This window comes from Stylophora pistillata, chromosome 7 (genome assembly GCF_964205215.1).
Source record: "Stylophora pistillata chromosome 7, jaStyPist1.2, whole genome shotgun sequence".
Lineage (NCBI taxonomy): Eukaryota > Metazoa > Cnidaria > Anthozoa > Scleractinia > Pocilloporidae > Stylophora > Stylophora pistillata.
In genome coordinates, this window is record NC_142525.1 from 9,701,154 (window position 1) to 9,716,030 (window position 14,877).

The 14,877-nt window shown below is 38.2% G+C and overlaps 2 protein-coding genes across 3 annotated transcripts in view; one reads left to right on the forward strand and one right to left on the reverse strand.

Moving 5' to 3' along the window:
• The window catches only part of LOC111325511 (26S proteasome non-ATPase regulatory subunit 1), a 27,903-nt gene extending 18,487 nt beyond the window's left edge, over nt 1-9,416 (reverse strand). The window contains exons 1-10 of the mRNA XM_088728064.1: nt 9,265-9,416; nt 8,168-8,211; nt 7,756-7,829; nt 7,439-7,502; nt 5,501-5,606; nt 2,169-2,308; nt 1,598-1,660; nt 1,403-1,480; nt 642-707; nt 431-499 (exon numbers count right to left, since the gene is read on the reverse strand). Coding sequence (XP_088584190.1) covers nt 431-499; nt 642-707; nt 1,403-1,480; nt 1,598-1,660; nt 2,169-2,308; nt 5,501-5,606; nt 7,439-7,502; nt 7,756-7,829; nt 8,168-8,211; nt 9,265-9,283 — 723 coding nt within the window. The 5' untranslated portion in view covers nt 9,284-9,416. The remainder of the gene's footprint in view (nt 1-430; nt 500-641; nt 708-1,402; nt 1,481-1,597; nt 1,661-2,168; nt 2,309-5,500; nt 5,607-7,438; nt 7,503-7,755; nt 7,830-8,167; nt 8,212-9,264) is intronic.
• Nucleotides 9,417-9,451: 35 nt separating this feature from the next.
• LOC111325495 (protein unc-80 homolog) overlaps nt 9,452-14,877 on the forward strand; it is a 49,137-nt gene continuing 43,711 nt past the window's right edge. For both annotated transcript variants that reach the window (XM_088728053.1, XM_088728054.1), the window contains exons 1-2: nt 9,452-9,725; nt 13,169-13,220. In XM_088728053.1, the coding sequence (XP_088584179.1) occupies nt 9,631-9,725; nt 13,169-13,220 (147 nt within the window). In that variant the 5' untranslated portion in view covers nt 9,452-9,630. The remainder of the gene's footprint in view (nt 9,726-13,168; nt 13,221-14,877) is intronic.

Consider the following 14,877-nt stretch of genomic DNA (forward strand, 5'->3'; position numbering starts at 1 on the left):
GAGGGTAACACGAGACAGTGCTTCAACTTAGTAACTAGTGGCCCTCAATGATATAGGATATAGGATACGGGGGCAGGTACTATACACACAACAGGAAATACAGGAAAACGGCTGGCAAAATAAGATAACCTTAACTGGTCGGCAACCATGGAAATCTCACCATGAGCCAATATTTTGCTAAAACTTACAACCTCTCACAGTAATGTTAGAGCCTCTTATAACAATAACTGACACCGACCTTGGGTTGGGGAGACTGAAATGGCAGCCACAAGACACCTCACAATAATTTGGATTTATCAACTGGGTTGATAATGTGAATTGGCCATTTAGATTGTTGGCCGTTCAGAGCAAATCAGATCCCCCTCCCTTGCCCCTGATGCAGTACTTCCATTACTCAATTTGTAAACCAGTGCAGGTCATCTTTAGTTACCTCATTGTCTTTTATAAGTTTTTCCAGAATATCAGCCACTCCTTGAGCATCATCAAGAAATATGAAACACTAACAGATTAAAAATACATAAAACCAAAGTTACAATGTCAACAAAAAAATAAACTGAAACTTAATAAGCAAGGGCAACAATTTACATCATTGTTTACATGCAAAATGCATACTTGTGCAGTTGTTATCATTGTATACAAACCTGGCAAACACTAATAAAGTCTGGAGTTCCTAGATTCATGTACAGCTGTACCAAGACTCTAAGAACCTAAGAAAGGAAAGAAAAACTGTATTTAATCACAACTGAATGTAAAACATTAATTTGCTATGCCTTTGCTATTAAAAAAGGATGCATTGAAAATCAGAAAAATAACATTACGATGCAGGGCTCAAAATTGCGACCAATACAGTTGCATTTGTGACTTAATTTTTATGTTTGCAGATAAATTGTACCTAATTATTTATCTGCAATGTTGTGCACACAATGCCATTGCCTTGATCAGCCGCCATTGCAGCCATCTCTTACTCATATGCATTGCAGGCTCATATTAATTTTTGTTTGTTAAACTGCTGGATTTTTGCGACTAAAATTCGTGAACTTGTGACTATATTTGTGTATCAAGTCGCAAAATGGTGACTGAACTTTTCTTTTAATTTCGAGCCCTGTCACTCTCAGAAGTGATTAACATGTAACTTCTCCCTATAATATCCATATGCTAACCGGCAAACTGATGACGAGAATACTCAAATTGATCAGGTAGAAATTTTTATCATGATCTAAAAGCAATTCTTGTAACTAATTTCCAAGGAAATGTGCAGCAGCTAGATGGGAGAAATAACAATCAGAACTTGGGAGAAAAGCATGAGCAACTGAGGTAGTAGGAGTTAACTGTGACAATTTATAGCATTTTCAAATTCAACTCTACAAGTGCAAATTTATGCTTGCAAATAAAGTTGCCTTACCTTATTCCTAAACTGTCTGCTTTGTATTAAAGACATACAGACTGTTAGGCTGTAGGACAACATCCCAGGCACATCATCCTGAACAAAGGATTAAAGTTGTACAGTAAATTCAGTTAATTTCAAAACATTGACAACTTGGTTCTGGTTTTGAGATTCAAAATTTAATGTCAAGTGTTTTGACAAGAAACAACTCACTGATTTTAAAATTGCTTGTTCAAATATGTCCAGTCTTCTTGTTTCCAGGGCAATTCCAACAGCCTAAAAAAACAAGTTATATTTTATGTTGCATGATAACAAATCTTTAAGCCATTGAATTACATTTACAGCTGTTGTATGTACATGTATTATGCACAAACACACTCGTTCTTGTTGTTTGTATGAATACAATGAGACACCCAAAATATCAGCCCCCATCGTGTATTAGACCGTAAAACGAGATAAATCATATTTTTTGGTACTGTACTGTACTTGAGTTAAAGAGTTTACAATAGACAGTGGGTAATTCCTTTCCCAGGTGTGTCAACTACAGCACACGTAAAATCTTTATCTTCTCAAGTATATGTACAGGTGTAACACTCTATCCAATGCATGCACAAGCACAGGGAGACAGCTTAATAAACAATTATTTTTTTTCACACAGCAAAAGATCTGAGGATCCACAGCCATAAGTGATTCAAAAGTTTTGGCTCTGTTGTCTGTAGCAAAAGCATCTCTGATCTGTGTCTATAAGCTGATAATATACATGCCATATCATTAGAATATTAACCTGTTTGTATTTTCCATCATCAAAACATCTTTTGAACATCCTGTCCACAATGGCTTCAAGTCTTGTATCTATGATAACATCTTCATCTGGGTTCTCTGCTTTATAAACCCTTTTCTCTGTGTACGAGTCGATGCATTTGGCTGCAAAGTAAAACACACTACCGTATTTACCCGTGTATAATGCGGACCCGTGTATAATACGAATCCCAATTTCAGACCAAATTTTGAGAAAAAAGAAAAATAAACTACTCAACAAGAAGGTAAAATTGTATAACATTATTTATTTCAATTAACTTGGCAAACTAACGAAATGATGGTTACAACATCTTTCACATATCAAATCCTTCAAACTCGGACTCGGAGTCTGACTGGAACAGTTCTCTTGCAAACGAGTCATCGAGCTCGTTGTTGCAGTCATCGTTGGCCTCGTAAACTAGGTCGTCCTCGGATCCATCAAGGCTGTTGGTGATCCCGCATTTTAGAAATGAGGATTCAATCATTTCTTCGGAAATGTCCTGCCATGCTCCTGCGATCCACGAAAGGATCAGTTCCTCGGATGGTTTCTTTTGGCGGCCACTCGCTGTAAATTCATGGATTCCCTCCGCCATCCACTCCATCCACCTCTTTCTAACACCATCTTTAAACGGCTTGTTTAAAGAGACATCCAGCGGCTGCAAGATCGAGGTTAATCCGCCAGGAATTACTGCTAAGTTCGTGTTTTCTCGTGTCAGTGCTGTTTTCACTCTTTCGGTCACGTGGGCTTCAAACGCGTCACAAACAAGCAGGCTTCTTCTTCTCCCCAGGCCACCTCTCCTCGAACACCAAACTTTGTCGATCCATGTTTTCATTCCTTCACCGTCCATCCAACCTTTCTCTTGAGCGGCGATTACAACTCCGTGCTTGTTGGCAACCTTTGGGAGAGTTTTTCTTTTGAAGATTACCATCGGTCTCAGTTTGCTTCCATCGCCAGCACAGGTCAACACGACTGTAATGCGGTTCTTTTCATTACCCGTAGTACGAATCTTGATCGTTTTCTCTCCCGAGTTGTTGATGGTTCGATTTGGCGGCATGTCAAATGTTAGTGGCGTTTCGTCCATGTTAGCAATAACATGAAGAGGATAATTGTGCTCTTTGCGAAGATCGATAATGTAGCGGTGGAATCGCACGATTTTCTCCTCATAGTCATCTGGAAGCCGCTGGGCAAGAGTTGTCTTTTGGCGAAGAGACAAGCCATTACGCTTCATGAAACGCTGACACCAGTGGTTGCCTGCTTTAAACTGCCCTTGTGGAATCCCATATTTCTCGTTCTTTGCCATGTCGAGGGCCTTCAGCCTCACCAGCGATGGTAAAATGGCGAGACCATTGTTCCGTTTCTCTGTGATCCATTCGAGGAGACCAACCTCAAGTTCTGGCCATGCAGCTTTTTTGCCACGATTTGCTCGTTTCAACCGAGGCATCTTTTTCAAGTTTTCCTTGCTCTTCCGCCATAAGCGAACATTACTTTCAGATACTCCGAACTCTCTTTCAGCAGCGAGATTTCCATGCTGTTCGGCGAAATTGATGATTCGTAACTTATCTGACACTGTGTAACTTTGACGCTTGGTTCCGGCGAGTTTTGTAGTCATGTTTACGTTTGATTGCTCAAGATTACAGTAACTGTTTTGTTGATCAGCTGTTCGCTTAACTACTTAGTTAAATTTATTCAAGGATCCAAATTGTTAACATGTCATTGGTAGGTTAGTTTACCCTCAAATTAAAGACCAATTACATCGCACGCTTATGTGTCTTTGTTATTCTAATGTCGCGTCAGCCTAAACAAAGGATTCCGTGTATAATACGCATCTCGAATTTAGGTGTTCATTTCGGGAAAAATAAGTTCGCATTATACACGGGTAAATACGGTAATTTATCCATACTGTACATTTAACCAACAGTTACAGAGCTGAATAACGTCAAAGGTATGCAGTCAACAATGCAGACTCAAGTGTGCAAGGTTTAAAATTTAGCAAAATTTGCAAAAAAGGAGCTGGCATTTAAAACCAAGGTACTTTGTTGTCATTGAAGGCATTTTGCTATTTCCAAAGTTTTTAGGCTGAGAAAGTTAATTTTCAAAAGTATCTAGTGGATACATACAAAATTTTTAAAAGTTATTATAAGTTGTTCTGCAAGAGAAAAGTGGCAAGGAAAACAACACCTCGAGGCAACAGAATAGAAATCAACCAATCCAAATGACTCAAAATTCATGTTTCCATGCCGAAACCTAGTATGTGCATTTACATTATTCAGTTCTGTCCATTTATGTAACCCTTTCACCCTATGAGTGACTGGCTTCTAATTTCTCCATACAGTAACACCCTTGAATCAAATGTAAAGGTCATGAGAATATAGAAAATGATCACCAATAATTATTTGAAAAGCTCCTGACTGTCAACAGAATTCTCTTTGCACAACAATGATGTAAACGATGATGGTCATTTTTAAGCCTAGTGTTTTCAATCATGAAAGACAAACTGATGTCATTCAGAGAATGGCACAAGCATACTGTACTTGGAAAAAAAAAAGAACTACATGTACAAGTCCCCTCAAAAGGAGTAGAGCCCATAACTTTCCATTTGGTACATCAGATGCTCTACCACAGAGCTGTCCCTGTATAGGAGACTTGTCGCAGTCTTATAAGGCCACTACATGACAACCTTCCTGTATACAGCTAGGATAGTGATGTCGATACACGTCTCCTTGTTAAGTATCAAGGAAAATGTAAAGAGAACAGCTCCAAGAAGATAAATGCTAACATCAGGGTCAGGGCTTGACACTAATGGTTGCCAACTAGCCACAGACTAGTAGAAATTCAGTTTTGGCTAGTGGTTTTCGATTTCCACTCACCAGTTTGGCTATTAAACAAAGTGAAATTGTCATAACATCTAAGTTGTCACTAGCCACTTGGCTAGTGTAGTAACATGAAGTCCTGTAAAGGCCGCTGACCGGCAAGAGGCAGAGAAGATCCCTGTCCAGAGGATTTATTAAAAGCTTGTGTTCTCACCGATCTGTGTAGTATTTGAGAATTTGTGTACCGAAGATAACGGCTAGTAAGTTAAAAAGTAAGTGTCAAGCCCTAAAGGTGAAAGGGGTTAACAACTTAAGTTCATTTGAAATAATTGATCATTAACATACACGGTGGAGCAGTTTTAAAAGCTAATGTTGAATTTGCACCATATAATTTCTTCATTCTTCTTTTGACCTAAAACCTACAGTGTAACTACAGTATGGCAAACGAAAATGACATTTACACTACAAAAAACAAACTTTTTTAACGTTTAAAACCATTGACCATACCAATGATAGTTTCCACATATTCTGAGTGACCATTCACATCAAACAAGTCTCCTGCTCCCAGCGCATATGCTAAGGAATCATCATAGGCACCAAGGTGGTAGTACACCTGAATAAGAACAAAAAGTAACTGATAAGGTTCAAAGACTAAGACTGGTTCAAGTAGATCCTACTTTTTCTGATCGATAAATAATGCTTTGAACTCCACATACAATGTGCATCTACTGTAGTTGCTTTCAAGTATTTCACATATAATTTAGATACTGTATTTAGTTGTCATTATCATGCACCTCGCAATAATTAACAATAATTCCCCAAAGTAGAGGTAAATATTAACCAATATCAACAACAGTGAGGTGGACATTTGTTTTGGTATAAACCACCTACATGTACAAGTTGTAGAAGCCAAAAAAAAAAAGAAAGCTTGTTTCTGACAATATCCTGAAAAATGCTCAGAAAGTGACCTCTTCAAGGCTTCACACTAACGGTAGCCGCAGACAAGTAGAAATTCAGTTATGGCTAGTGGTTTAGTTTTCAAGCCCACTAGCCATTTTGGCTAGTAAACAAATTGAAATTGTTGTAACATTTAATTACAGGGCATCTGACAGGATCAGGTGGTGCGGATCCATATAATTCGCCTACTACCGCATCCCTCGCATCCTTGGGGCATTTTTCTGCATAAAACTAGAAAATTTCCACATATACGGTAAGCGAGAAAGCAACTGCTTAACATCCTCAGAAGCAAAAATAGCAAAAAGATTGATCATTTTGAAGAAGTTATTCACCCAAAACAGCGACGAAGACACGAGTTTTGTTCGTAGACAATTTTAAACCGCCAGGTGTTCCATGCATCTTCTGTTGATGGGCCTGGGTTCTACTTTTGTTTTAACATTTTTGGGACTTCCGGTGTTCAGTTTTCCTCGTCCGATTTAATGGCTGGTTACTAAGCTTCAGACAAACTCAACAACGAAAACTATGAAAAAACTGCGTTGAACGAAGACATACCTGTCCACGAATGGCAGCAAAAGGTCAAACATGTCATAAAGGACAAAAATTCTTGTAAGACATTAACATGTAAGTACGTTGGAAAAAGCCAAGGGAACAACTTCATTAAGTTTTTAGAAATTTCTGCATAATCTGGCGTCTCGTCAGCATAATAATTGTCACTTTCTTCCACATAATATTGCCGAAAATTTCCGTATAACTTTCCTTTTTTTTCCACACCCTATCAGATGGTCTGTAATTAAATTGTCACTTGCCACTTGGCTAGTAAGTTGAAAAGTTAGTGTCAAGCCCTGCTCTTGATGTGCAATTTACTGTAGTCTCTGGGGCTGCTTAGAGGAACAAGGCTGTATTCTTGCTAATCACTAACAAACTATCCAATCGCCAAGTACAAAAACCACTCTTATCTGCGTGGACTCTATATTAATAATTCTTATCCTCTAACAGTGGCCTATCGCAGTTTATTTATCTCCTATCAGTAACACTGGCAGCCATGTTTTTGTTAGAATTAATTTAAATATATCAACAAAGTTGAAATGGTAAATTGGCCACCGTTACGGTTATAAAAGCTGACGTTTCGAGCGTAAGCCCTTCATCGGAGCGAATAGAGGAAGTGCGGGTTGTGTGTGCTTTTAAAGGCAGAAAATGGAGCTACGTGATTGGTGGGAACATGGCAACGAGAAAAACATGTTCCCACCAACCACATAGCTCCATTTCTGTCTTTAAAAGCACACAGAACCCACAATTCCTCTATTCGCTCCGACAAAGGGCTAACGTTCGAAACGTCAGCTTTTATAACCGTAACGGTGGCCAATTTACCATTTCAACTTTGTTCATATAATTTATTCAAATTATTTTGTTACCCCCACTCATGCAGCGCCAAACAGTTTCTTTGGAAACTATCAGCCTTTATTCATATGTTAGAATTAGTCTGTTTACCTTTGATGCCAGCAGGGCTGAAAGCTGTCTTTGCTTGAATGTTTCATCTTCATATAATACTTCACTGAACAACAGGAGTAAAAGAATTTGAATTAAAAAAAAAACAAACAAACAAACTATATATGCTGTAACAAGGATTAAACTTTTGTACAGTAAAAGGAGCAGATTTTTGTTTACCCAATTACAAAGGTAAAAAGGTACATTTTACATGTACAGTATGACCCTCCACACATAATTTAAGTTTAAATATACAATAATGTACAAAAATAAAGAGCTTATTTATTGTAAGAAAAACAGAAGCCTGTAAAAATACTCACATTTTCTCTACAGACTCAGAGATTTCTGCCCAGAATATATCAACAATGTGGTGAAGATTTTTAAGAGCAAAGACCTGTTCAAAAGGAAGATGAAGATATTGTAGAAAAATTCATTACCTGATGAGGGAATTCTGCATTCAGTTCCATATGAAAACCAACAATGCGATATCCGTTTTCAAGCCCAATTTAATGTTGAATTCACAAGTCAGATAAAGAATTTTCCTTGAATCACATAACTGAGAGAAATGCAAACTTAGTTCACTTAGCCTTGCTTTCGACTTGCAGTTTCATGCAAAATACCTTGCTATGTTAATCAGAATACAAGAATTCAATCACTTATGCAATTCTAGTGGCAAGTACATATATACATGTTGATTCTTATTGGTAAAGAGAGTGTGAAAACAACACTTACCTTTAAATCATATTCATTTTCATCAAGCAAAGCCAGCAGACCAGCTATTCAAGAAAACCAAACACATAAATACATATTTTCCTCAACCAAAAATCAAAAGCAGTCCAAAGACCTCCATAACCTTGTTTAATGAAACTTGCAAGGGAGCCCTGCTATCGCAGGTAAAAAGACAAGCACAAGCATTTTATGACAACTGGATGAGTTGACAGGAAAGCACAACTTTTTTTTAGTTTGGCTGACAGCTGTTACAGGGCTCAACACTAACTTTTCAACTTATTAGCCAAGTGGCTAGTGACATCTTAGATGTTACAACAATTTCAGTTTGTTTACTAGCCAACCTGGCTAGAGGAGATCAAGAACCACTGGCAAAAACTGAATTTCTACTAGTCTGTGGCTAGTGGGCTACCATTAGTGTTGAGCCCCATATTACAAAAACAAAATTGGTTTGTTCTTATGGAGTAGAAGCTTGAATAAGTGATTCAATTGGCCTTTCACTTCCAAAAGGTGGCCAGAAAGGAATTTCTACTTGAAACACTACGATGACGGGCTTCAGTAGAAGCCAATTACATTTACCTCAGTTACTCACTATCTCAGATACTTTATAATAAAAGAACTATCTGATGTTTCCCATGCTTATGTCTAACTGAAGATGAAAAAATTTAAAACAACCAGCTGAATCAGGAGGTAAAATAATTCGTACCAAATCAAAAAGTGTGTCATTTTTATTAGAAGATATCTAGTCTCACTTCTTTTTCTTTCCTTCTGGTCTATATTTTTACATTCATAAAGTTTAATTTCACTTGAGATCAATTAAATGTCATGTCACGAATCGACTGTGATCGGGCATAATAGTGTGTTCATGGTCAGTAGTTTCTAACCTCCTAACAAAACCGATTTCAGCAAATAGGTAACATTAGCATCATAAAAGTGAAGTAGAACGTCCTACATTTGTCAAACGAGAATTTTGACTAAAGTGCTCGGTAATCAATTTTGCTTAGTCACAAAACTGACGATCGACCGCGTGAAAATGCAATTCAAAGGTTGTCACTTTGAACCATCAAATATGACCACTTATAAAATAAACACATATCACAAACCTGCTGATGTCAGACTCATAATATCTGATTAAGATCTCTGTGTGTCCTCCACAAAACTTTCAAAGAATGACACTCTCCTTTCACATGGACACCTAATTTTCTTTCTCTTCTGCCTACTGCGGGTGGCTACGTAACCAAGCTCCCAAAGGGAGCCTGGCCCTCCCTTCCCATAATGCCTTGTAGAGCTTGTAAATAAACATGGCGGACTTACAGCTGATGCCGAAGATATTTTGAATATTCTGATGTGTGTTGTTTAGATATTTGTCGAACATCTGTCCTTAAGAAGTGATCGCGATGGCACATTGTGAAAGTTCTCTTCATCCGTTTACCGTTAGTTGTTCAGGGCAAAACACAGACTTATAGCTCATGGCAACGGACAAAGTGTTTACGACGCGAAATTTTGAGGGCGAAAGGCGTGTTATTCCGCTGCCGATTCAGACATACTTCTGGAGGCAAACAAGGTAAAGTGCAAATCTTCTTCGTGACATAAAGAAGTTGTATGTTGGGCGTTCGTTGAGGTAGAATGCTCGCACAAAGGCCGATTTAAATTCTTGGCTCTTGTCCAAAGTTATTTCAGGACCAATTTCTGTGTCCCATGTTCTTTTTTTTCAAACTTAAAAATATAAATTTATTTGAAGCAAATGAACAGTAAGCTTCAAGAGGGTCTAAGGCTATTTTTCTTTTTATTGTTGTTATTTTCTGAGTGCTTTTTCGAGTGGTTGACTTTCAGCTTAAAAACTTAATCCTATTCGTCACGTTCAAACGTTTCGTACAATTATTATTTATACTGTACGTACCGTGGACATGGTAATAATCACAGCTGTAATAGTATGTTCCTGTTTCATTGCTCTCCGCCGTTTTGTGTTGATCTTCAGAGAGCGGACATCGTAAAGATGACATTTAAGTGCTCTTTCGAAAAATTTTAGAATTTGAAGATCAATCGAATATCAGATTCTCCTAGTTTACTCGTGCATACATAATTATACGTGGTGCAGTGTTTTCCAAATGAACGTGACTTTGCGTAAATTTCAGATTCCTCTTGCGTATTCAAAATATTTTATTAAATTAGGATTTAAGTGATGGACTAATTTTAGATTTTTGTTACGATTTGAAACAAACTTGATCTCTATTTCGTAAGTAGTACAATTGTACTGTATGTGGTCATTATATTTTTATGGAGGGATTTCTAGTGCACTGCATGCATACATTGGAGAAGTACTCTTTGCCTACTTGCACAGTTGTAAGTGAAAGTTTTAGGATTATCAAAGAAATGAAAAAAAAAATAAAACATTAAAAAAATCGATGGCTGATTTTCATAAAGGAATGTTGTCTTAGTTGAGATCAGTTTTGTACGCAATAATGTTAAAAGACTAACACACTGGGTATATTTGTGTGGACATGTACATGCATGTTAAGCTTTAGGAGTAGAATTATAGTGGTGAGATTTTAATTTATTAGATTTGCCGACAGGCAGGGACACCACGACAGCTTGCTCCAATTACAGCGGACCCAGTAAACCCACCCATCCCACCCCAGGGGAGGACATCCATCACACAGTAATCTCTTGTGTGGGAAATTAATGTCTCCTGTCCCCAACCCTGCAGGAGACGGGACCTTCATTTGTTCGTCCCTATCCGAGAAGACTAGAATGTCTAACCATTTCTGACCTCTCATGCAAGAACGTTCCTAATGGTAGCCGTTCGAACAGTGAATGGAACAGCAAGTGAACGGGTGACGAACGGCTTGGAAAGCCGTTTGAAATGGATACTGTGAACGGATGAACGGCTAATTGAAATTTTCGAACGGATGAGGTCAAACAGATGAAAGGCTGGTGAAAATTTTCGAACGGACAAGGTCAAACGGATGAACGGCTAATTAAAATTTTCGAACGGATGAGGTCGAACGGATGAAGAGCTAATTAAAATTTTCGAACGGATGAGGTCGAACGGATGAACGGCTTATGAAAATTATTGAAGGGATAATTTTTCGAACACTGAGATGAGCCTCACAGATGAGATCGAATGGATAAACGGCTAAGCGGTCGAACAAGTGATGGCCTGTAGAAATTATTTGAACAGATGGTTTCGTCAAAACAAATGCCGACACAGGCATCCCAAGCTCTTGTCTTGAGCCAAAGCGAAGGATTATTTCATGAAAGCGTCATGCGTTGGGTGATGCGGTGTTAAGTAACGCAAGGTATTTGACACAATCTATGTAAAGATAACTTGAAATGAGTCGAAACTCAATCGTTTGAATAACTCGACTTCGCTTTCGGAGCATTCAAATGGATTATAATTAATATTTTTATCATTGAATTCGACCGATTAAGGTACAACCAAGGAAGGTACAACCAAGGAATAAGGTACAATAAGGTACAACCAAGGTACAACCAAGGAACAACCAAGGAATAAGGTACAACCAAGGAACTTGCACGCGAAAAGCATAGTTCTCAACTTCAATTCGGGTTTAAATTTCCATAATCCCAGCTTCCCTGTCACTCCATCAAAAATGTGTTGCCTTGGTAACTGCTAACAACTTGTGTCAATTACCACCATTTCACACAATCACAAAATGGAGAATTCAATGAGAGAAGATATGGATTGCGATCACACCGAAAATGTTTCTACCATCGTTGCCAAAGTGCAAAGTGAACGGCTGATGAATTTTCTCGAACGGACAGCTGAAACTGTTTGAACGGATGATGAATATTCAAGAACGGATAGCTGGAGGCATTCAAACGGATTATGAATATTCAAGAACGGATAGCTGGAGGCATTAGAACGGATTATGAATATTCAAGAACGGATAGCTAGAGGCGTTCGAACGGATGATGAAGTTTCTTAAACGGATAGCTCGAACGGTTCAAACGGATGATGAATATTCAAGAATGGATAGCTGGAGGCGTTCAAACGGCATGCCAATCCAGTCGAACAGCCGATGAACGGCTGGTGAACGGCTATCCATTTAAAAACGGCTAACCATTCGGAACGTTTTCCCGTGAGAGGTCACATTTCTTGATTTTATAGAAATTAAGGTAGCAAATTCTTCTCAATTATTTTTATTAAGACCTTGAGTGTTGGTCCGGCCGGGGCTCAAACCCTTGACCTCCCGCGCAACAGTCCAGTGCACTATCCATTGGGCTAACTGGGCGGCGGTTTATCACCACGCTTCTTTTTCTGCAAAACTTCAATTACAGTAGACGTGTAGAATTTAGATCACAATGCTTGTTATCCTATTGGGAGGTCACTATATAATGGTCATTGAACTGAGTGCTGAAATCATATGTGTGATTTCAAAATCAATGGAGCACATATATGTAGGGTGAGGAAAATCACCAAATTCAGTTGCTCAGACACAACATATGTTTTAGTCTGTCCAAATTTTAAATTGATCCAGTACTAAGATGGTTTGTAAAAAGTTGCAAAAATTGTTTGTCATTTTCCTGTTATTTGATTGGTTACTTGAAAGAAGCCTTGAAATTTGATTGGTTGTTGTGTTCTAGTACACAGTTGTAGCTTTCTCAGTGGCTGGAAAAAGATGTGATTTAGAGCAAGAAATGGGGCAATCTGTGGATAAATTGCAAGGATGAGAGCCAATCAGATTGCAAGGATCACTAGTGATTTTAAAATGGATGTGATAAATTATTTATATTGGGTAGTGCATGTACATGTACATAGACGTGCATCTAGAGTGAATGTAGAGTTCAGAAGCTTGCTATAATTATAACCAGTAGTTTCCAATTGATGGAAACAATCTCTTTTTAGTTCTCTATTCTGCTGTATTAACTAAATGTGGAACTGCATTTAGTAGCTGTTAGATATTAAAAAAAAATTAACTGATGCTCTCACAAAATTTAATAATTATAATCACTTTTCTGAAATGTTTTTAATTTTTTTTTTTGCAGTCAACTACTAAAACCAAAACTTGTGAGAAGAAATTATGAATCAGCCTGTTTGGTATGAAATCACTCTTACATGTATTTTTAATTTTTTCTATTGAATTTAGAATTGTATGTAATTGTACCCCAGCAAAAAACTTTTGATGCTCCATGGCCAGTAGAGTAGGTCAGGGGGCCACAGTTGACTCACCTTTTTCTTGCAGTGACTTTGTACCTTGGCTTTTGTGGTGCAAAGCTTTAACTCTTTCACTCTAAAGATCTCATTCATAATTCTCGTTTCTGTCTTTTATACAACTCTTGTGATGTTAATTTGGAGAATTTAGTATTTGATCTACCAATTATCCCCTTATTGATATTTTCTTTATTCTCATCACTTGTCTGCTTGATACTATATTTGTGAAAGTGTAGTGTGATTGTCCGGGTGAGTGTTAAGTCCTGAGAAGGACTGTTGTCGGTGGTAGTGACTGACGTTTCGACAACCTGTGCAGAAGTCATCATCAGAGTCAAGTGAATAGTTGTTTTTAGTAGCTTGTTCTTTTATTTCAGTTTGTGTAAAATGATTGGTCAGTTTTACCGTGATGTTATTGGCTGTAAGACTCTAGTGGCGTAAGTCGGTTGTGATGGGTCTGTTTCCATCCATTGGTAAAGTTAGGTCGTTCTGTTCAGTTCGTTTGTAATGTTTATGTCGTGAATGAGTCGTTTGTATGGAGCCGGTAGTAGTTGTCACCTGTTTAGGGGAGTCTGTTCTAAGTTAGTAAACCAGTTTTGCAGAGTCAGTCATTGAAAGTAGTCAGCACTGTAGGTTAGGCATTGCGCAGAGTCCCAGTCAATGTTGTGGTTGGTAAGTCGATGGTGTTCAGCAATGTGATTGCTGACATCACCTTTCCTTGTCGCCTGTCTGTGTTCAGTCAGTCTTGCTGCGAGGTTTCTACCAGTCTCTCCGTTGTAGGAGGCTGGGCAGTCGGAGCAATTGATCTCATAAATCGCTTCCTGTCTGTTCCTCAGTTCGTCCTTGTCTTCAATGCTGGTTAGTAACTGGCGTAGTGTGGTGATGGGTTTGTGGGCGATGTGGATATTGAAGGGTTGTAAGATGCACGAGATGTTCTCAGACATGCCTTTTATGTGTGGTATGGTTGCTGAAGCCGTAGGAGTTGCAGTGTCATCTGTTTCGGTGGTGGTAGTGGGTCGGTGAGTGTTTTGTGGGATGAAGTCGTCATTGTAGTTGCAGGGTGTCAAGTTCCTATTTTTTCCTATTTTTTCCTATTTTTTGGCCTGCCTCCTATTTTCTCCTATTTTTTCATGAAATTCCTAGTTTTTCCTACATTTTTAGGGTTTTACTAGTATGCAAAGCCAGAAACATTTTGAAATATTTGAAATAAAATTGCAAATAAAATTGATAAATTCTACAAAAAACAGAAACTTCATGTCAAAAAAGACCAGTTTGAAGCCTTTATGAGTGACTTTCTTCTGAAACTAGTGCCCAGATTTTCTCAGTGCTTTTGATAACATGCAAGGGATTCTGGGAGGTTCATTTGCATGTATGTGCATTTGCCATGTTGAAGTGGGGCTGCAATGCATTATGGATGTATGTCATGGTGCCTGTTAAATATTAAAACATTGGGTTGTGGAACAGAGTTTCTGTTGGGAGTGTTAAGAGGATAGAACTCAAAGAAATCCCACTATTTTTTTTCCTATTTTGAGGTGAGAATTCCTAT